The sequence below is a fragment of the Nuphar pumila genome, chromosome 2 (genome assembly GCF_984573655.1).
Source record: "Nuphar pumila chromosome 2, dmNupPumi1.hap1.1, whole genome shotgun sequence".
In the NCBI taxonomy this organism is placed as follows: Eukaryota; Viridiplantae; Streptophyta; class Magnoliopsida; order Nymphaeales; family Nymphaeaceae; genus Nuphar; species Nuphar pumila.
In genome coordinates this window covers 68,741,770-68,763,389 of record NC_143250.1, presented here as the reverse complement: position 1 = coordinate 68,763,389, position 21,620 = coordinate 68,741,770, and the positions used below count along the sequence as shown (strand labels likewise).

At 40.8% G+C, this 21,620-nt stretch overlaps 2 protein-coding genes across 2 annotated transcripts; both read left to right on the top strand.

Moving 5' to 3' along the window:
* The first annotated feature begins 3,413 nt into the window (after window positions 1–3,413).
* Window positions 3,414–3,812, top strand: LOC149845683 (cortical cell-delineating protein-like). The gene has a single exon (XM_089989003.1). It carries the CDS (start codon window positions 3,414–3,416, stop codon window positions 3,810–3,812), a length of 399 nt encoding a protein of 132 aa, XP_089845129.1.
* Window positions 3,813–19,163: 15,351 nt separating this feature from the next.
* LOC149845682 (uncharacterized) lies at window positions 19,164–21,377 on the top strand. The gene has a single exon (XM_089988989.1). The coding sequence runs from the start codon at window positions 19,164–19,166 to the stop codon at window positions 21,375–21,377; it is 2,214 nt and encodes a 737-aa protein (XP_089845115.1).
* Window positions 21,378–21,620: the final 243 nt, after the last annotated feature.

The following is a 21,620-nucleotide window of genomic DNA, read 5'->3' as shown; positions in this document are numbered from 1 at the left end:
AGAAAAAAGTTGACAACCTGCCTAATGTATTGAAAAACACTTCAAGCAATGAATTTTTTTAGCAACACCAACTAACACCAATTAAAGTTGATATGTAAAACAATGAATATAATATGTAGATGCATTTTCATGCAATATAAGACTTTTCAATCCATTAAACTCTCCTTTCATATTACTTGCTCTATCATAACCCTGTCCATACAAACTTGATATGCTTAATTTATTCTTACAAAATGCTTCTTCAACTGTTTGCTTGAGTGACATAGAACTTGTTTTAAGAACATGCACAAAAGTAAGAAATCGCTCAACCACTCAACTTTTTTCATTAACAAACCGTAAAACAATAGCTATTTGTTATTTAGTTGATACATCACGAGAATCATCAAGTAAAATAGAAAAAAAAATTATCTTCAAGTTTCATGATAATAACATTTGTGGTTTATATAGAAACAACCTTGACAATATCCTTCTGTATATTAGAAGATATCAATCTGTTATTTTCTGGAGCACTTTTCAATACAACTTTATTTATGTCATCATTGATCTTTGCAAATATCTTCAACAACTCAATAAATTTTTTTCTATTAAGAGATTCTTCAGCTTCATCATGCCCTCGAAATGTCAATCCTTGACTTAACAAGTATCTGATTGCATTAACAGTTGCCCAAAGGTGAAGTCTATATTCATCTTTTTGTTGAACACTTTGTTTATAAAGTATAGCGTCAATATATTATTTTTGTTGCATCAAATTTTGACACTTCATTCGTGCTGAATTGTGAAAATTGTTAGAGCTTTCAACATGTTTATCAAACCTCTTCTTGTCTTTCCAGTTATCAAATCCTTCAGATACGAATGCCTCTGCACTTTTTGGCTTGAAAAGATAACACTGCAAACAATATGCTTTATGCTTACTTGTACTATACTCCAACCAATCCTTATACTCATCATACCAAGCTGGAATGAACATTTGTTTTTTGTGGTTTAGTTGAAACGTACAATCTCAAGGTTGACAAGGACCTCAGATCATATATGCTCTACAAACATTATCTTGGATATTAGGATGATAACTAGAAATAGAAGGATGAAGTACAGGGTCTTCCAGTAACTCTCATTCATCAATTTTTGTTTTGCCTATTTTCTAACTTGGTTCTCCTTCTCGAGTTACAAAAGATTTATCAAAGATTGGCCTTTTCATTATAAACTTATCCATTCCTATGCAACGAAAAAAAATAAGGCAATGAGCCAAATCTCATTACAAAAAAGGATCGAGCAAAATGAAAATAACAATCTTCTATGATGCTAGTAATATATCGCTATGCTTAAAACGTTAGTAATATGTTGCTAAAAGAATAAACGCACAAGCATAAGCTGAGCCTTAACCCATCATTGTATGATCATACGAAGGGGCTCGGTTCCCTGCTTGCAGGCAGCAGAGGCTTCCTGCCTACAAGCTGCAGAGGCAAGAGCAAAGACACCGCACCCTGCTTGCAAGGGTGCCAAGGGCAAGGGCCTCCTCACCCCTGCCTGGCAAAGAGCAGTAGATGCATGGAGCAAGGGATCCCTGCTTGCCAGGACAAGGAAGGTAGGGGAGGGAGAAGGGACTCCTTGCCGAACCTGCCACAACAGAATAGGGGGCCGCAACCCCCTCCTCCTCCCCCCCACTAGAAAGGAGAAAGGTAGGGGCTCCACCCGTGTCGGCAACAAGAACAAGGTAGGGGGACAAAGCCCCCTGCCGACAATCAGAGGAGGCAGGGGAAGCATAGCCCCTACCGACAATCGAGGGACAGGAGTAGGGGTGGCAATCGGGTCGGGTTGGCGGGTCAGCATACCTCAACACGAATCTGACCCGTTTATTAAACGGGTCAGCTGTGGTAAACACGAACCCGACCCATTTATTAAACGAGTAACCCGACACGACCCGGTTAACCCGTTTAATAAACAGGTTGGGTTGGGTAAACAAGTTGGCGGGTCAGCGGTCGGGTCGGGTAAACGGGTTGGCAGGTCGGGTTCGGGTAAACAGGTTGACCCGCCCGCCTAACCCGTTTATTAAACGGGTCAGCCGGGTTGGCATACCCCTAACACGAACCCGACTCGTTTAATAAACAAGTTAGGCAGGTCGACCCGTTTATGACACGAACCCATTTAAGCCAAACCTGAACCCGCCTAAGAAGCGAGTTGGTGGGTCGTGTCAAGTTTTGCCACCCCTAGACAGAAGGGGGCAAAGCCCCCTATCGGGAAGGGCTCGCAGAGGCAAGGGGGGTGAAGCCTTCTGTCGGAAACACCAGCAGAGGTAGGGGGCGCCCCCCTATCGGGAAACAGCAGAAGAGGCGGGGGGGGGGGGGGGGGGGCACCCGCTGCCGATAACCAAGAAGAGGGTAGGGGAGGCTTCCCCCCCCCCTGCTGGAAAACATCAAGGAGGCAGAGCCCCCTGCTTGAAAACATAAGATGGAAGGGGGGGGGGGTCGCCCCCCATCGGGAAACAAGGGGATAGGGGGCAGAGCCCCCTGTCGATAAACAACACAAGGCAGGGTGGGGAGAGGTCCCCCCCCCCCCCCCCCCCCCCCCAAAAAAAAAAAAAAAAAAAAAAAAAACCACACGTGCCCATTTTGTTTTTGAGGTGGGCGACCGCCCACCCTTGGCTCCGCCACTGATTACAATAGAGACAATAGAGACGTGATCTACGTGCTTGATTTTAAAGAGATATGCTCTTGGATCATAACACATCTACAGGGTCAAAGTTTGCAAAAATAAATACTGGAATGCCTACTTGGCACTCTAAATCATATATTTACAGTTAACATATTAGTGGCACTATGTACAACTTGCATATACTCTAAATCTTTCAAACACGTTATAACTGGCGCACATTCCTTCTTTTCTTAAATGGCATTTGTACCGCCTCTAATTGCCATTTTTTCCCCAGAGATTTAGCGGCGGTCAAGATACTAAATCCCTTGAGCGTGCAAATAAAAAACGACGCAGCATCGTCCAATATGAGGTTATTATTATATATATATATATATATATATATATATATATATATATATAGAGAGAGAGAGAGAGAGAGAGAGAGAGAGAGAGAGAGAGAGAGAGAGAGAGAGTTGACATAAAAAATATTATTTTGGTCGTGGAGTATCCCTTACCATGGTGCCATCTACAGGTTGTAATATGGCAACGGGACAAGCCTCCAAAGGCCATGGCTGCTTCCCCCACTAGAGATGCCAGCTATGGTCGGCCCGCCGATACCACATGGCCACCACTTTTCCGAATGCCAACCACCATCTATCCCTTCACTCACATCCCTATATAAACCCCTATCCAGCAATCCCCGAACTCACCACCACAAGAGCAAGCAAAATATCCAAGCCTTTCTCTGTGTGAGTCTAGTGCATTCTCACAGAAGAAAGAGAGAGATGGCATCCAATGTGATCCCTTCTCTGTTGGTATCAATGGTCCTCATCCAATGTGCAGCTGCTTGCTACCCTTCTTGTGGGAAACCAGTGTACCCTTCACCAGTTCGGAAGCCCAAGCCTCACTACCCAGCCTACCCACATTGCCCAGTTGACACCTTGAAGCTTGGTGTGTGTGTTGACTTGCTAGATGGGCTGCTCAACCTAGTGATTGGCCACCCCCCAAGTGGCTCCCAGTGCTGCCCTCTCATCAAAGGCTTGGTTGATCTTGAGGCAGCTGCTTGCCTCTGCACTGTTGTCAAGGCTGACATCTTGGGCATCAAGCTTGACCTTGATGTCAAGCTTAGCTTGCTTGCCAACACCTGTGGTTGCAAGATCCCCGCTGGCTTCAAGTGTGCTTAGATGTGCTAGCTACTTCATTCTTGCTAGCCCAAGCTTATTTCTAGTGCAGTGCCTGATTCAAGTGGTTATTGTTCTTTGGTGATTCCCAGTAAGGTTGATTACGGCCTGTGTAAGCAGTTATGTCGTTGTATTGGTGTTTTTATTCTCTACTTTCAAATGGATTTACTTTCACAAATCGAAGCCTCGTTGAATCAATTCTAGATGCCTGTAATGAAGCAGAAATTGTAATGTTGGTTTCAAGTTGGCTTATGGAGTATTTGGAAGATTGTAAAATGTATGGCTTTTTCTTTGCAAGTGCTTTACAAAGAAGTTTGTGCACCGGTTTAGTTTCAAGCAAGTAAATATCGATCATCAAATCATTCAATTTCGTGGTTGCATTCTACAATTCTATTTAGCAGAAAATTAATTGTATGTCTCCTAGTTAATTCTACGATTCAATACCCGAAGGAAGGAGAAATGTCTAATCTGTGCTAGCACGCACATACAGAGAGAGAGAGAGAGAGAGAGCCGAAAGTAATAACATTACCACTCATGAAGATCAACAAAATGTTGAACCCATGAACTGAACAAGAACAAAAGCCAAAACAAATAAAGAAAGCACAAGAGGAAAGAACATTAGACAGATAAAATGGGCTCACGTCGGAGCCGCTTGCCCAGATTGCGACAAAGGATAGGTAGCATCAGCAGGAGGGAGTGGAAGATCACTAAGATGCATACGCAAGATCGCATAAACATCTACCAAGATTTTATGCACCAGGTTTTGAATGTTAACTCGAATATGACGAAAATGAGAGAGAGAGAGAGTAGTTGCAGGTTGTGAAAATCAGCCACCAACCTTAATATAAAAGCATTTCATGGTTGTCCCAGAGTTCAGATAAGCACATTATGGGATAGCGACTAAAGTTCAATAATGCCATAATCGGTCCAAACGGCATATGACTGGAGCCTGAAAGAATTTTGCATTTTCCCATTATTTAACCTTAATCTGCAAGTAGTCATATACATCTCTATCTAAAGCATCCTTGCTATTATTTATTTTTTTATTTATAACCCGAAGACCTCACTAGTGACCTAATTACCAACTGGAGCAGTTAGTGCATTGGGACATTGCAAGTTCAAATCTCAATGGTATAGTTGTTTAACTGGTAGGGGTCTGCCTAACCCCAGCTTTCTTTGTCGAAACAAAATTTGGCTAGTGACCTAATGAGTTCTCAACTCATCAGAGGGTAGATCCAGTGCTCGGCCGAATACCTTTCAAAGGTCCTCACTCCAGTAAGTAGATGCCACGTATCCCACCAACCCTCTACCCCCTAATGACTGATCACCTTGCAAAGGTACATGGTTCCATGACTGGATCTCCTCTTATGTAAACCCCAAGGCCGATTTACAAGAAAAATCTCACTCACTATGAATTATTTAAGAAAAACAAGAAAATAAAAGAAAACTATAAGAAATTGCTGAAAATAAACTAAAAACAGAAAGAACTGAATTACAATTAAAATAAAAATTTCTGAAATCCAACTCTAGTCTTCCTAGACCCCCTAGACATTCCCATTACTTAATTATAGATTAAGTTTCTTAATCTCAAAAAAACAATTCTTATTTTGATAACTTTTCCAAAAAAATAAATTTAATTTATCCTAAAAATGTGGATCAAATACAATGATTCAAAACCCAGAAATACAAAACTCCAAACTAAACTAAATGGATCCAAAATGATCCGATGAATACCGGGTCGCTGGGCTCTGCTTGTGCATCATCCTTTCAACTCATCATGGTGTTTCTTTGTTCATCACTGGCTGAAAATTCACTGCACGCGCAAGCAATTTGCTGTGTTTTGTGTAGCGCGAGTACTTCTGTAAGGTACTGGGGCAGATCAGTGGATCTACTTTGGTATTTCTTTGCTTTATCACTCACTAAACACAATTTTCATTGTTCTTGTCATGCATTAATTTCCTATAGGTTCCCAAACTACAATTCTAGAAGGTTTCTGAAATCCAAAACATGTTTTGCGAGTCCTAAGGTGCATGAATTCGTTTTTAAATCGTAAAAAGAAAGTCATGGCATATTAATGGTGTATGAACAAAAGAGTTTTTTAATGCTTTATTTCCAAATTAAAGATGCCATGAATGTGGCTAAGGGTGCCAATGGGTCAGGTTTGACCCGGACCCAGCCCGTACCATACCCTATAGAGTCAGGGTTTGGTGATAAAGAATGAGGTCCGATTAGATTCTAAGTCAGACCTAAAGGGTCCGATTAGTATATGGAGCTGGGTATAGTTTGTGAAATTTCATACTAGACCCGGGCCTATCCTGAGTTTCGGTTAAGACCCATGACTTTTCAATTTAAAAAAAGATAAAAAAATATTTTACAGGGTATGGACCAGGTCTGGTTCATGTAATTCTTATAGGGTTCGGGTATGGTTTTCCATATGGCAGACCCAATAGGATCCATGTACTTTTAGTTGGATCCAGGTTTGAACATACCTGGGTCCAAACCAGATTCAACCCGATGACACCCCTATGTGTTGCCATTATCATAGATGCACCATGGATATCCTCGAGGGTCCAAAAGAATTCACATTTTTATTAAGATTCAAACTAGATCGTAGCTACAATCGGTTGTACCAAATATAAACCATATATATAACATTGAACTTACGTTGTGTCGGACACGTGTGCACCACTGATCACATGCACGATCAGCGGCACACTTGCATTATTAAAAAAAAAGAATGACCTTTTGCGACGGTCACAACCGCTGGTAAAGATCATTTTCTGTCATGGTCTTTAGCAGCGATCAGCGTCGACCATCGCTAAAGGCACTTTTCTAATACAGTTGACACACGCTTGCGCATTCGACTTGCGTCCAATTTTTTTGGGGTCTGACAATATTTATTTATTTGCTACCTTCACGAGTAAAGAAACCCTAGAGAAAAATGTTGTATTTTTATTTTTCTCAGTTTTTTTGCACATCTGACCCTCCAGATGTTATCCACATATTAACTTAAGTAGAAACTGACCTTTGGATCATGTTTTTCTGATCTACATGTCAGATTTTATGAGGGTTGATAAATCAATGACCTACAATGAACCAATTTTTCAAACCTCATAAAAACATACTTTTACTTTGAAAAACTATGATGAGTTGATTTTCATAAATTTTCATAATTACATTGAAAAACATATATACCTACCTAATAGAAACTATTGTTTTTTAATAATTTTTGATTTTCTTGAAATATGTACATTTCTCTGTAAAAAATGAGTTTTGGATCATGTGATTATAACATGCGTTAGGTTCTTTCAAAGATCAACAGTCCATGATACACTAAAACTTCATGATTAAAAAAAAAAACATTTTTACATAAAAAATGATTTAAGGTATGATTCACATCATATAAATTATGTTGAATGTATCTATAAGGTCTATTTGAGAAGATGCAAATTACACCCATGGTTTCTGCTAGGCAGATGGAGAGCACCATATGTATACTAAAATGAGCTTATTAATACATGATGTATCCACATTATGCTTTGAGTTGTTTGAGATCATTAGCATGAAATGACATGCATTATTTTGCTTTTTTTTTTTGTATTAAAAAGCTTAGAGTTGTCAACGTGTCGGGTTTGGTTCGGACCCAGGTGGAACCAGACTTGGATCAGATTTTCGGGTATGGTGTTGGGTCAAGACCCTAGTCTGCTATAAGAGAAATCACACCCGGACCCGATAAGAACTACCCGGACCATACCCGATAAAATAATATTTTTTTATCATTTTTACATTGAAAAATTGTGGGTCTTAATCGGAACTTGGGCCAGGGTCTAGTATAAAATTTCACAAACTATATTTGGGTCCATTTATTAATCAGACCTTTGGGTCCGGACCAGGGTCTTAATCGGGTCTTCTTATTTGTCAAAATACTCGGACCCTATAGGGTTTGTTCCGGGTCGGGTCCGGCTAAACCCGACCCATTGACACCCCTACTTATAGCTAAGCCTACTCTTCAGTAGGCGGGGGGGCCTCATGGATGTTACCAACTGGAGGCCTACCAATGTGCAGTTAGTGATGGGAGGTTTTTCCGCCTATCTAAAAAAACAAGGGAAAGAAGAAGAGGAAGAAGCAGCAGCAGCTTTGCTAACCGTGCCAAGAAGAAAGCGTGAAATGGTTGAAATAAAGGCTATCTCTAGATTCATTTGCATGGTTAACTTCCCACATAGTTATGCTTCTACAATACAAACCAGTTAATAAGAAAATAAATTATTCTAGGCTGAGGAAGACTGAGCTTGGCTTATGATGTTAACGTTAAGAATCTACAATTTTGGTCAAGGAGATTTCTTTTTCTTGAAAGATGATCAAGGAGATTTTCATTTGCCCTTGTTTATGCACCTGGTCACCCCTTCCACCCTGGAAAAAGAGGAGCAAAATAAAACCAAAAAGAGAAAAGGCAATGCATAGTGAACCCCATGTAGAAGTAAACTCCTACAGAAGTAACCCCACTTTTTGAGTATGCGGTGTCCACATTAGTTTAGAGGTTCTTTGGAGTCATGTTGAGTACCTTTTATAACAAAGTGTACTTATGCCATGTGCATAGGGCTCACTATGGCATGGATGGTACCGTCAACTAAGGGACCCACACGTCTCAAGTTGGACCCACCGCACTTGCATCTTTAATTAGTTCAAGCCAGCATTAGATATGGGTCCCATCCTCAAATTGGGAGGTTACAGTTCCTTGTGGAGCCCTGAACCAGGACTCTTTACACAACAACCACTTAGGAGAGCTAGGAGCATGTGCCAAGATACATAGAGGCATGGTTGGTGATGCAGGAGGAGAGGATAACGGGGCAATTTAAGTCAAAAATGAATTCTTATGGACCTGTCTTGCATCAGTTGGGGGAGCTTCGGCAATTATCAATCCATGTGTTTGTGGCAAAACCAATCCCAGTGTGTACGTTGAATAATAACTGATGGAGTCTGACTAACCCCAGCTCGCCTTTAAATTTTTCTTCTTCTTTTTTTAGATTTTTTTTTTTGTGTGTGGGGGGGGGGGGGGGGGGGGGGGGAAACCACCTTACGAACTCAATGGTGCAAAAACCCTAGGTCTCCCTTGCCCACCAGCTGAGAATACATCCAGCCAAAGCCTTACCGTAAAGGACATGCACCAATGGGTTTCGAACCCAGTGACATCCCTCAAGCTTGGTGACATTCACGAGTCACCTCTACCAGATGAGTGGAGCCCTTGTGGGTGAGTCCTATAACTTTTATTTCATGATGTAAATTCCATTTTAAAGCCTAGGTCCCAAATTGGGTCCTTGCTCACGGTGCCATTATTATATTCACATTAGCCAACAACAAATCCTTGACTCAAGTTGCTACTTGGGTAGACATTTAAGCTACCAGTAGGGGGTTATCTTCAAGTAGGTGTTAGTTGATGAGTGACATCTACTGAATAATGAAGTTAGAGAGAAATTAATGAGTAACATCTACTGAATAATGAAGTTAGAGAGAGAAAGAGGACAGAAGCTTTGATCAAAGTGAAAATTAGAATGGAGACTTAAATTTGCCAAATTGTTTGGCTTATTTTTTTGCTTTAACTTTATAGAAGCACTAAAGTTTCTAGTGTCATCTTCTTTACAAATAATAAAAACCTGAATAAGAGAAAGGAAAATACAGTTGTCAACTAGAGAAAAAATCAAATGAGATTGGTGGACCTTAAGAAATGAAGAAAGCCATAGAATTACTTCAGAAAAACCAGATATGGTTTTGTCATTCCACCTAGAAAATATCAAGGCAAATTTGTCTCCCTCTCAACACAGCAGCTCTAACTGCAAAATTTCTGACGAACCACAAACACATACTCACACATGCATGTGCGTGCCAGAACACACAAACATACTTATACACTGATATTTGAATGAAATTGGTGACCAATGTTTAGAAAATAAAGAGAGATGAATGCACATATAGAAGTGCTTAAGTAAGCCTTAGTGCAAATCTTAAAACATAAAGAGAAGTGTGTGTGCGCCCGCGCGTGCATTGATGGATAAAAACATTGGTTTCATCATAAAGCCTACCCATGCTTAGGTGATGACCTTATCCATAATCCTGAGTGGGTTACTTTTTTTGAAAGGAAGAAAACCCTGAGATGGATTTGAAACTCAAAACTATTGCTAAACAATGAAACTTCTTGCTCAGATGAAGATGATGCCCATGAGATGGAGAACAAATCAGGTGATCTGTCAAATCACTTTAAGTAATTTGACATCTTCACCGTCCATTGCTTCATCCCACAGGGACCTCACCTCATGGTCCTGCAGATCACTTCATCTGCTCTTCATGAGATGTTCTTTAAAAGAAAAAAAAACAGACAATGACATAGATGACACTAATTTTTGACACAAATCATACCTGGCCACGAACTAGAAAATATGACAAACATGTTAATCTACTTTTTTTTTTAACAATTTTGTTATTTTTTTGCTTGAAAAGTCAGACACCTTGGTTGAAATCATGGCACTGGTTTTTTCAAACAACAATTTACATGGTGCCTGATTTTGCCAGACAACAATTTCGACAAGTGGAGTTACCTAGGGAGTGGGGAAGCGCGTTTCAGAAGCGTGAAATGTTGCTCTTCCAAAATGTGTTGGGAAGCACACAAAAAATTGGGAAGCACGCTCTTTTTTTTTTTATTTCTCTTTTTTCGTTTTCCCCTCGCTTCTTAGGTCGTTTCTGGTTTGCTTATTAGGTCGCTTCAAAGATAATTCCTGGTTCACTTCTAAGTCGTCTCATGCTTTCCGCTTCCTGAATTTTTTAAAAGGCCTCGCTTCTCGCTTCCTCAAATGACAACTCTGGTTCGACCAAAACACCTACGTTTTCAGGCGACAAAAGAGCAAAACCATCAAGAAAAAAAATTTAGCCAGGTTTGTTATATTTTCTAATTCTTACTTAATCTTAGTATTGTGCCCAAAAGCTAGTGTCATCTACATCTTTATTGGGAGTTGGAGGAGGAAGGAGGGAATGAAAAAAAAAAATCAACTATGGGATGAAGTTGGAACTGATTGTTATAGTGCATTCGATCAAGAACTGATTTTTACAGCGTATTTGTTCAACAGCATAAAATGGATATGGTGGTGAGACATAAGAAAGTTCTATTTGAAAGCATTATGTAGTGCTACATTGATCTAATACTTTATGTATAATCTTTTTGCAAAAGTACATGGGAATCTCTTATTTAACGTTGAAATTGAATTTACTCCAGTTAAATGCATTGCTTGCAAATGACCAAGAGAAATCTTATTGATGAGTATGACTCTTCCGGCTTGGAAGATGCATGCTTGAAAATATTATACCCTCTTTACCTTTAAAGGACTTGAGAGATATGATTGATGCTGTCTTTCGAGATAGATGGTCCTTTAGTGCATGATATCCTAAGAAAATGTGGCTACTGGCCTTAATTCAGTAAGCAAATTTGGTATTGGAGGATTAATGGGATTCATAGAACAGCATCGCCTGGAATAACCAATGTCACTAACATAGCAGGATTTTTTAAATCAAGGATCAATACGAAGGCAAACTTCCTGATTCTATCTTTGAACAAGTATATATGTTTATGCATAAAAATGTGTAAGATCTCAAAGTTATTTCAAGGGACATCTTATTTCATATCTTGGACTGGCCATACTGCAATTTATCAAGTTATTAGTAACACAAAAGTGTAACCAAATTTATATGAAAAATGTGTTCTTATGGGCTAGGTCCAAGTTCTGTACCAAAATATTGTGAAAGTGAATGACAAACATTACGTATCAATTTGTGCAAAAACTATACAGAAGACAGAATATCTGTATCAATTTGTGCAATTACAGTTCATGCCCCCCCGCCCAAGAAATGATTGATAGATTTGAATCTCATAAGTTGGTAAGGACCTCATGTTGACATTGAAGATTGCACAGCTCTTACAACAAATATATTGCTAGTCCATGAAACTTTACATGGTAGCCTAAAGTAGTGATTCATGCTCCTGAGCAAATAATTGATTGGAATTTTTTATAGAATTGCGTAGAACTGGATCCCAGTGCTATCAACATTCTTCTTTCCCTGTTTTTGATGAAAGATTTGGATTCAAATTCCACCAATCCAAACGCAGCCTTAAGGATGAGCACCAAAATACTAAAGTCAGTCACAAGGGCAAGAGACATGCTATCCTGGTGTGGTTCCCCATTAAAAATAGTACATCAAGGGGACACAACATGAAAGTGAATTTGAGCATCCCTGCTTAACCATTTCTCTAAAGCAAAGTTGGTGAAACTTAGTTTTCACATAAAGTGATTACGTAAACAACTGTGAGATGCATGCCAACTTATTATAAGAAATAACCGACAACCATAATTGTCAAGCCAGGAAATAGCCTTGCCAGCAGAATTACTCTAGCTTTCCACTTGTGTGAAACTTTTCAAAGCCTTATAAATACAAAATAATCAGCAATATGTTTAACTAATTAATAACATCAACTTGGCTATCATAAAATACACATTTATGACAAAGTTATTCAAAGATCACAGTAATCTGATTCTCCATGAAGAAATTTTCTAGTTAATGGAAATAGTGTAGGCAGGTACGTGAGCATTTGTAGTTTTACATTGAGCAAGACAAGTCATAATAATAGCTACAATTTCTGCTGTACTTTTGTGTAACTTACATACAATACCTGAATCAGACAAGAATTGATGGTAGTTTTTATTCCCTTTGTGGTGAGGGGTAAAAAAAAATGTTTTTTTTTTGTTTACTGATAGAGGTAAAAAATGCCGATTATAACTTGACACAAAAGTGCAAAATCATCAAGATGCATTGTATCTTACAATCCTTGTGAAAATTAAAAACCAGATGATATATAGTATAGATTGGCCTTTCCCCACAAGCTAGGCATGGCAGCATGTCTTTCTCATCTCATTATTGCCAAAGATGCATATGCACCAAGCAAAGTGGTAAATGAGAGGAAGCTTAGAAATTAGGGAAAGAAATTGTCACCATCCTTCATTTATGCATCATACATAAAAAATAAATAAATAAATAAATAAATAAATAAATCATGTTAATAAAATAGAAGCTGGAAACAAAAATTTGAGTAAATACAAACTTTATAAGTACAGCATAATGACAAGGGGTTGATTTCTAGGATTTTGATCTTCTTGCTCTTCCCAATCCCACTTATGGCAGTTGCAAAGTTTTATATGGGGTCACCCCTGCAACTTGTAGAAGTCAATAGTGGTCCCCTAGTGTAAAGAATCACGCATGACACCACTGTTGGACCTGGGCAGACTTCAGGCTAAACCAGACCTAGTCAAATCTGTGCCGATCGAGGTTGACCCAACTCAGACTTAGGCCAGTGAGTCAAAGTGCAATAGTCTCACCATGTCTAATCAATAATGTCACTCACGATATGGAGTTAGTGTATATGGGAGTGAACCAAGTCAATGCAACCTCTTAATGAGGTTGCTTATCTCGGTCAAGTCCCATGATTTAAACTATGGTATACTTTAGAGGTAGACCACGCAATAGGTCCATCATAAGTCCAACCAAGAAAATGACTCTGACCTAGCGGGGGCTGCTTAAGCAAGTTATCGATATATTATAGTTGCACCAAGAGCAATACATGAACTTCTATTTGAGCAAGTTATATATCCATGTATTATAGTTGCACGCAAAGGCTCTGCGCACCTGGCTAGGTGAGTCAGCTTAAGCCATTCAAGTTGAAGGATGTCAAGAGTTTGATACCAGGGGCGTGCATCCCTTACCTTTAAGCTAAAGCAGTAGGCTCACTGGTGGACAAAGGGAGTAGCAGATAGGTTTTAACCACTTGGGGATAGATAGGTCATACGGTAGAGCATCAATCTCTCCTCAGCTCCATTGCTTGGACCAGGGTTTCCCTCTTAAAAAAAAAAGGGTTACCGAGGCATAGTTAAGTCAACCTAAGTCCATGTAAAACAACAATAACCTAACCCTCTCCAAGTGGGTTGGCCTGGACCAATAGTAGCCTTTGAACCAGGAGTAGAGGTGTAGATTGCATAATGGTCCTTTAAAAAAGAGAAGAAAGAAAATTAGTACACCAAATGTTTGATCTTGGGTCGCTTTCCACTTCATGAGAGATGTGTGTTGTTACTCATCACATGGGTTTGGGATAAACTAAGCTGTCCTTCTGACAAGTCCAAATCATGTTTTCACTAAACAATTCCTTCCTGACCTAAACATGTCCCCCACCTCCTCCACATTGATGTCTATGAAAAAAAAAAGCCCCACTTTTTCTTTTTCTATTGACACCCACAAGGTCCCCCTTGTTATGCACCCTTTCACAAATCAATGCTACATTTGGTTTCTTGCTCTTTCCTTGTTACGAGCCATAGAGAAGGTATCAAAAACTTCAATCCCCACACTCATGACCCCTATTGCTAAGAAAAAAAAATGGAAAAATTATACAAAACCTAGAAAAAACTAACTAAAAAATGTGCAATGAAAGGAAGGAAATAATTGTTATTTAATCCATTTTGGACTAGTTCTATGTGAGGTAATTAGGATAAAGAGAGGGGTTTTTGTTGCCTATCAGATCAAATTCATTGCATCATAAAAAGTGTCTTCTTCCTTCTTTTTCCTTATTTTTTAACGTGGCAGTTTCCTATGCTCAACAATAAAAATAGTGTCAACAGTCCAACCCCATCTCTTAATAAATCAATGGTCATGATCTAGCCATGACTCTGGCTCCTACCATAGATATGTAGGGATATCATTCCCACAGAGTTTAGGTCTATTAATTTGACAAGTGTATGGTGGGGATGAATTAGTTGGCTATTTTTTCTATTTTCATAAATAGAAGTACACTAGGAATTCTTAAATCTGGTTTTTTAAGAGGTAAGAGTGTCTTAACTATGAATTGAATAATCGTGTCAATTTTGTTTTTATTGGAGCCCCATCTACATTAGTCAGGATTGGCTAGCTCTGATGATGGTCTAGTAAACAAATGTTTTTTTTTTTCTCTCAAAGAAAGTTCTTTTTTTTATAGAGTCGGTGTGCCCTCTTAATCATTGACCAGGGGATGGTTCTTACTGTAAGTCTTTTATTTTGTTGATTAGATCATTAAAGTTTCAAAAACTATTTAAACTTCTGATTTAGTGATTTGTAGAAGGAAAATAATAGAGAAAAAAAATCATGGTTTGAAAGAGATCACTCATTATCCCTAGGAAACAAACATGTCCCTCCTTTCATAAGCTAATTAGACAGCAATTGTTAATTACTTCTGTGGTATATAAAAAATATTTTACTATACCTCGTTTTAGTTCCTTTTGGAATTAAACACCATACTTCAAACCAAAATTTACATGCCAATGCTCGAATGGTAAGCTGGACATAATGAGACCCGAGCCAAGGTAGAGCCAAGATGATGGTTGACCTACTTAGAACGCACATGGGCTTCCTCATAGACATTGAAAGTCAGTTCTCTTGCACCATTGACCAAGTCATATTTATTAGAAGCTTCTTAAGTTAAAACCTCCAAAGTTTGTTTTGAAAGAGTCCGGATCGGGTGCAATCTGATTGCACAAAAATTGTGCATTAAGCACCCGATCACCTTCCATCAGGTCTTGGGCCCCACACCTGACAGGCCTGTCCTCAAGATGAAGGGTGATCAGGTGCTTAATGCACAAATATTTGTGCTTATCTTTTCACGTTTGAAAGCATGAAACCATATGCACATCTTTCCTATTTCTGATTTTTTTTTCTTTTTTCTTTTTGAAAGGCAAGTTGGGTTAGGCAGACACTTATCAGATATCTCTTAAGCCCCATGTGACAGAGGGATTCGAACCTGAGCAGTGGTACCTAGTTCTGAACATTACCAACCAGAGGCCAGCCAATGTGGGGCCAGTAATAAAAGAGGGACGCGGGGTCCTCTGATTATCTAAAGAAGAAAAAAACATTATGACATTACGAGAAGCTCACTTGTAATAGATAAAAAGTTGGACTTTTTTTTTAATATCGAATTGGATTTAATATGAAAGATTATGACATTGTACTCTTTGGTTGGCACCAACCGGAGGCCAGCCAATGTGCAATCGGTGATGTTTGGGGAGGAAGGGTTTCTTGGATTCTAAAAAAGAGAAAGGGATTTACTTGATGTGTTTTTAAGGAGGAACTTATTTGATGTTGAAAGTAAACCTTTCATGTTAGAAAAATTGTAATTTTTGTTGTGAAATTTGCATATATGGTGAATATTTAAAAAAAAAAAGATTTAAAAGATGCATTAAGAAAAAGGCTAAACTTATCGATTTTTTTTTTATGTCACTTCTTCCTTGCTTCCTATAAATATTTCAGGATTTAAGGGCATATTTTATACATTTGTTATCTCATTTTTTGTTTTTGTTTTTTTAAAGGCAAGCTGGGGTTAGGCATACCCCTACCAGTTATACAACTGTATCATTGGGTTTTGAACCTGCACGTTACAACACTGGGTGACGTGCACTAGCTGCTCCTACCAGCCAAGCGGAGCCCCATTGGTTATATATACTCTACTACTATTTGGAGTGTAAAACCACTAGTCATCAGCTGAGGCACTTGTGGGTAGGAATGCAAATGGGTTAGCTGTTTAGGATCTCATTTTAATCCTCATCCCTGGGGAGGGATGGCAGTGGACCGGGGCCAGGGCGGGGGACAAGGTCTTCATCACCACTCTGTTTCAAAATTTGAACCTTAATCCCTGCCTCCATCCTCCCACGGGGATGAATTTTAACATCCACCCCGCTCCATCCCCGTTTCATGTCCTTCATCCCCGGTCCAAACAGGGTGAGGCAGGACCCGTTCCCCTCGGTCTATAATCATTCCTTAAAAGATTGAGGATGGGGCGGGGATTGAGATGAGGATGGGGCGGGGAAAAGCGTAAGTCCATCGCCGCATGGGGATAGATTTTAACCTTCATCCCCGCCTCCATCCCCGTTTCGCGCCCTTCATCCCGGGTCCAAAAGGGGGGGGGGCACCTATTCCCCATCTGAACCGTTTGCATCAAACCAATGTTACCAATGTCAGTGCTTATCAGCTGAAAATAGATACGCTGCAAGCTTGAATCAGTTATTTTTAATAAATATAAAAATACAAAAAATAATTTTTATTATTATTATAAAATTATTTTAATGATTTTAACACCTGTCAATTGATACATAATAATTTTTTTTTTATTTTTAGGCCAACACAAAACCGATTCACTTGAGTGTTGATACAGCTGAATGGGTTGCCAAACGATTCAGGGCCGATACCGATACGGACGACATTGATTCAAACCAAAAGTCTTGGAAGCTTTGGTGGGTCTTGAAAAAGTCCAATATAATCAATTTTGAGAATATCATGTTTTTATCAATAATATTAGTGCTTTATTATGCAATATTTACATTTTCATTTAAATTTTTGTTATACATATATATTTAAATGAAATATACCATATTTAAAAAAAATAAAAAACAAAAAACAAAATTTTAGATTATCGCGATATTTTCCTTACCGAGAAAACGAGGATTTTGACTATGGTCAAAAGCCGTGGGAGAAAAAAAGGAAGATTTTGAGTTTAATTATACCAAACTGACAAGGCCATTATGCTCATCAAGATAAGTGGTTGTCCGTCAGAGGGGTGCTCGATGAGCCGTTGATTCTGGTTACCCTTACAGGAGAGGACTATTCAGTCATTTTCAATTTGTTCATCAATAACCAGTCTTTTCACTATCCTCTTTTCGGGATTTCCCCTAATCTAGAAATTGTGGAGGCAAAGGGACTGACAAATCATTTTTTCTGGTTTCTGAGAGACATTTGAAGCCGTTGATGGGTGAAAAAAACGGCAATTTTTTTTTTACATAGCTGTGCAAAAGATCTGCAATTAGATTATGGAAAGCCGTACTCATTCATGAAACAAACCTCAAGTCATCAATATATAACAAAAAAATACCCTAAACCCTGTTGTCTCAAATGACCAAGTTACCCTTAAAGGTAACTAAGGATCACACCACCATCGTTAGAAACCTTCATCCTTCCTTAAGAACTGAATTCTATTTATTCATTATCACCATTAATTTCCTAACACTCTCTTACCAACTTCATATCTCATTCAACTGTGAAGAACAAGCTCTACAAATATAATCTACATGGTTTTCTTAGTAAAAAATATATCTTATATTGTTAAATTATATTGCATACTCAAGTCTTTTAAGAACTTCAAAAATTCAATGCTAGGTCAATCCAAGGTGCGATTTCTAAAACATCTTTTCGCTTGATCCAAAGTCTTATTCTTAATAATCCAACCATGCTGAACACATTTGTGGGCTCAAATTCCCCTCAACCATGACTTTCAACTAAGAGTTTCGAAAATGAAATGAAGCATGCTTATCATTCATTAAACAATAGTTAACTTGGCACTTAACAGTTTACAACACTAAATTTATGTAGACTGCTATTGGGTCAGAGCTATATCAAGAAAAGGGTAGTTCAGGAAATTGCTGCCTCCAACTTCATTGCTACAAACAGTATTAATTGTACCCCGGGTTTTGGGTTTTGGGTCGGGTAAGAGAGAGAACAGTGAGTATGACAAGACAGAGACAGAGGCTTCTCAGAGGTCCGCCATTTGATCAAACATATAAATGCTTATCTGATATTGGAAACAGCGTAAACATATATACAAAGGACCATTACCATGGGAGGGGAAATATCCAATATGAGAGATGGATATAGAATTCTAGAGAGAGAAAGGAGAGGAGGAGAACACTTTGTTACCTTTTTTATGATGCACGCATCCATGGCAGAACAGAAGAGGGTACAGGGTACACAGGCGAGGAGGTGAAGCTGAAACAGGAGAGCGGAAAGGAGCCAGTAGGGGGGGGGGGAGAGTGAGGGCACAGAGCCTAAGAATAGTAAAGAGGAGAGAGAAAGAGGGGCCTGTAAATTCGGAGGTAAGAGAGAGAGAGAGAGAGAGAGAGAGAGAGAGAGAGAGAGAGAGAGGATTTATAATCTTTCAGGTGTCTGTAAAAGAGAAAAAAAAATGGGTTATTTGGGTGCGCGCACTCACCTTGCGCTCCCTCTTTACCCCCTATGATCTCGAGGGCTCTTCTGTCCGTACATCTCTCTCTCTCTCTCTCTCTCTCTCTCTCTCTCTCTCTCTCTCTCTCTCTCTCTCTCTCTCCACCTACGAGCAACCCACTCTCCCTAAATATGTTCCCTGACCCAGAGTGGTGATGGGCAGTCTGAAACCACTCTCTTGGCCATCTTGGTGAGTGAAAAATCTCGCCCTTCTGGTGGTTTGCCGAGGTGGGTACCTGGTTTTCCGGCGACTAGATGAAGGGGATGCCCTTCAATTTTGCGGGGAAGGGGGTTTCAGTTCCGGTGCCGGATATTTGCGAGGGGAAGTGTAAGAAGGTGAGCAGCGAGCCCACCTCTGTGCTGGATACGCACAGTAGCCCAAGCCCCACATCGACGTCCACCCTGTCTTCTTCCTTCGGTGGTGGTGGTAGCTCAGCCGACACGGCCGGGGGCACGGCGGCCATCTCGGGCCACCAGCCGCAGAAATGGCCGGCCACTGGCGAGCCCGTCAAGGAGGAGTGGCCTGTGGAGCTCATCGGGTCGGAGAAATGCGGGGTTGCGATGGATGAATGGGATAACATGATGATTCAATCGGCGGCGGTGCCGGAGCCGCAGGATAACTCCCTCCTCAGGTGGATAATGGGGGAGATGGATGACTCGTTGAAGCCACCGCAAGGTGTTACTGTTGCGAATAACGCCAATGGTGGTGGTGTTGCGTTTGATGACCCGGTTGAGGCCGGACTCGCCATTGATCCAGCGGCTTTCGGGTTTGGTTCAGGTTTCGTTGATGCCTCCTGCAACGGAGGAGTTTTTCCTGTGAATACCTTGATGGGGGGATTTCCCTCTGTTCTGAAATCCAATCCCTGCTCCATTGGAGGTGGCATCAACAGTGGTGGTGGTGGTAACAGCCTTTTGTTTGCGCCATCGACCAACCTTTCGCTTCCGGTAGCCGCCCCGCCAGGAATTTTCTATCCGCAGCAACCAGAGCCACCTCTCATGGAGGAGAAGCCTCAGATTTACCCGTTTGTGAATCCGGCGGCATGGAATTTGGGGCTCTACCTGCCGGAAATTCAGGTGATTCCTCCGGCAAAGCGCCACCATTCGGCGCTCCTCGACCAGGTATGGCCGCCACCTCCGGCTGGGCAGTCTCTCCCCCTCCCTCTTGTGAAGCAGGAAGTGCAGATCCCTTATTCGAATAAGTTTCCATTCTCCGATTCCGGGCAAGAGTTGTTCTTGAGTCGACACCAGCTGAAACAGCAGCAGCAGCAACAAGCTGTGCCTCTGCTGCAACAGCAGCAGAGGCCGAGATCGATGAGTGGTTCTGTTTATGGTCTGGGCTCGGCCGACGCGGCACAGCTAGGCATCGTGGATCAGCTCCACCAGGCAGCCGAGCTCGCCGAGTCCGGGAATTTTGTTCACGCCAGGGCGATATTGGCGCGGCTCAATCACCACCTATCCTCACCAGTTGGGAAGCCCCTCCAAAGGGCTGCTTTCTACTTCAAGGAGGCTCTCTTCCAACTTTTGGGCACCCGGAATGGTCCCCCGACCCCGGGAACAACTGCGGCTGTTGCACCTCTTATCTATTCCCCCAGGGATGTCGTCCTAAGGATAGGTGCGTACAAGGCCTTCTATGAGATCTCCCCATTAGTGCAATTTGCTAGCTTGACGTGCAACCAGGCTCTGCTGGAGACCCTCGACGGCCCAAGTGCGATTCATATCCTTGACTTTGATATTGGGATAGGCGAGCATTGGGCTTCTTTCATGCAGGAGATTGCGCCCAAGTTTGGTAGTTCTCATTCCCTGAAGATCACCGCGTTCACCTCACCATCTTCGCATGATCAGCTCGAGCTTGCACTCACTCGGGAGAACCTTTCGAACTTTGCCCGTTCACTCGACATACCCTTTGAATTCAATGCTATCAATCTCGATTCCTTTGATCCATCGTTGTTCAATTTGTGCAACTCGACTGAGGTTGTTGTTGGCAACCTCCCAATCTCCTCCCACCGCCTCTTTGCTTCGAGTTCACTACCCTCACTTCTCCAATTTCTCAAGCAACTCTCACCAAAAGTAGTGGTTTCCGCAGACTATGCCTGTGATCGAACAGACCTCTCGTTCTCACAGCATTTTCTTCATGGTTTGCAGTTCTACTCACTGCTCTTTGATTCCCTCGATGCCATGAACGTTAATCCGAATACTCTCCGCAAGGTGGAGGGTCTGCTCTTGAAGCCCAAGATCGAGAGCATTGTGGCTAGCCGGTATCGTGTAGTGGAGAGGCTCCATCCATGGAGGAATCTATTCATCTCGGCGGGCTTCACGCCTGTTCCATTCAGCAATTACACAGAAACACAAGCAGAATGCCTCATTAAGCGGCTCAACTTGCGGGGTTTCCATGTTGAGAAGCACCAAGCTTCGCTGCTTCTCCTTTGGCAGCGCCGGGAGCTCATGTCTGCTTCAGTTTGGACGTGCTGATCGGGAATATGTTCCCTATTGTCGGGAATGTGAGGCGATAAAATGATACAGTAGGTACAAAAACTTGCTGTTTTTGGTCATCATTTCGGGGTTTAGCCTTTTGCTTTCTTTTTACTTCTCATTGGCGCTATGCTTCATGTCATTTTGATCAGTCGATGCCAGCTTTATATATTAAGAAACAGGGAGATATAAGTTTTCTTTGTTTCTTTTTGTCATGAACAAGAAGGATATGTAACGGGTTGG

Excerpts from the sequence above, each read along its gene's own strand:
- LOC149845682 (XM_089988989.1), top strand. The coding sequence starts at position 19,164 with ATGAAGGGGATGCCCTTCAATTTTGCGGGGAAGGGGGTTTCAGTTCCG.
- LOC149845683 (XM_089989003.1), top strand. The coding sequence starts at position 3,414 with ATGGCATCCAATGTGATCCCTTCTCTGTTGGTATCAATGGTCCTCATC.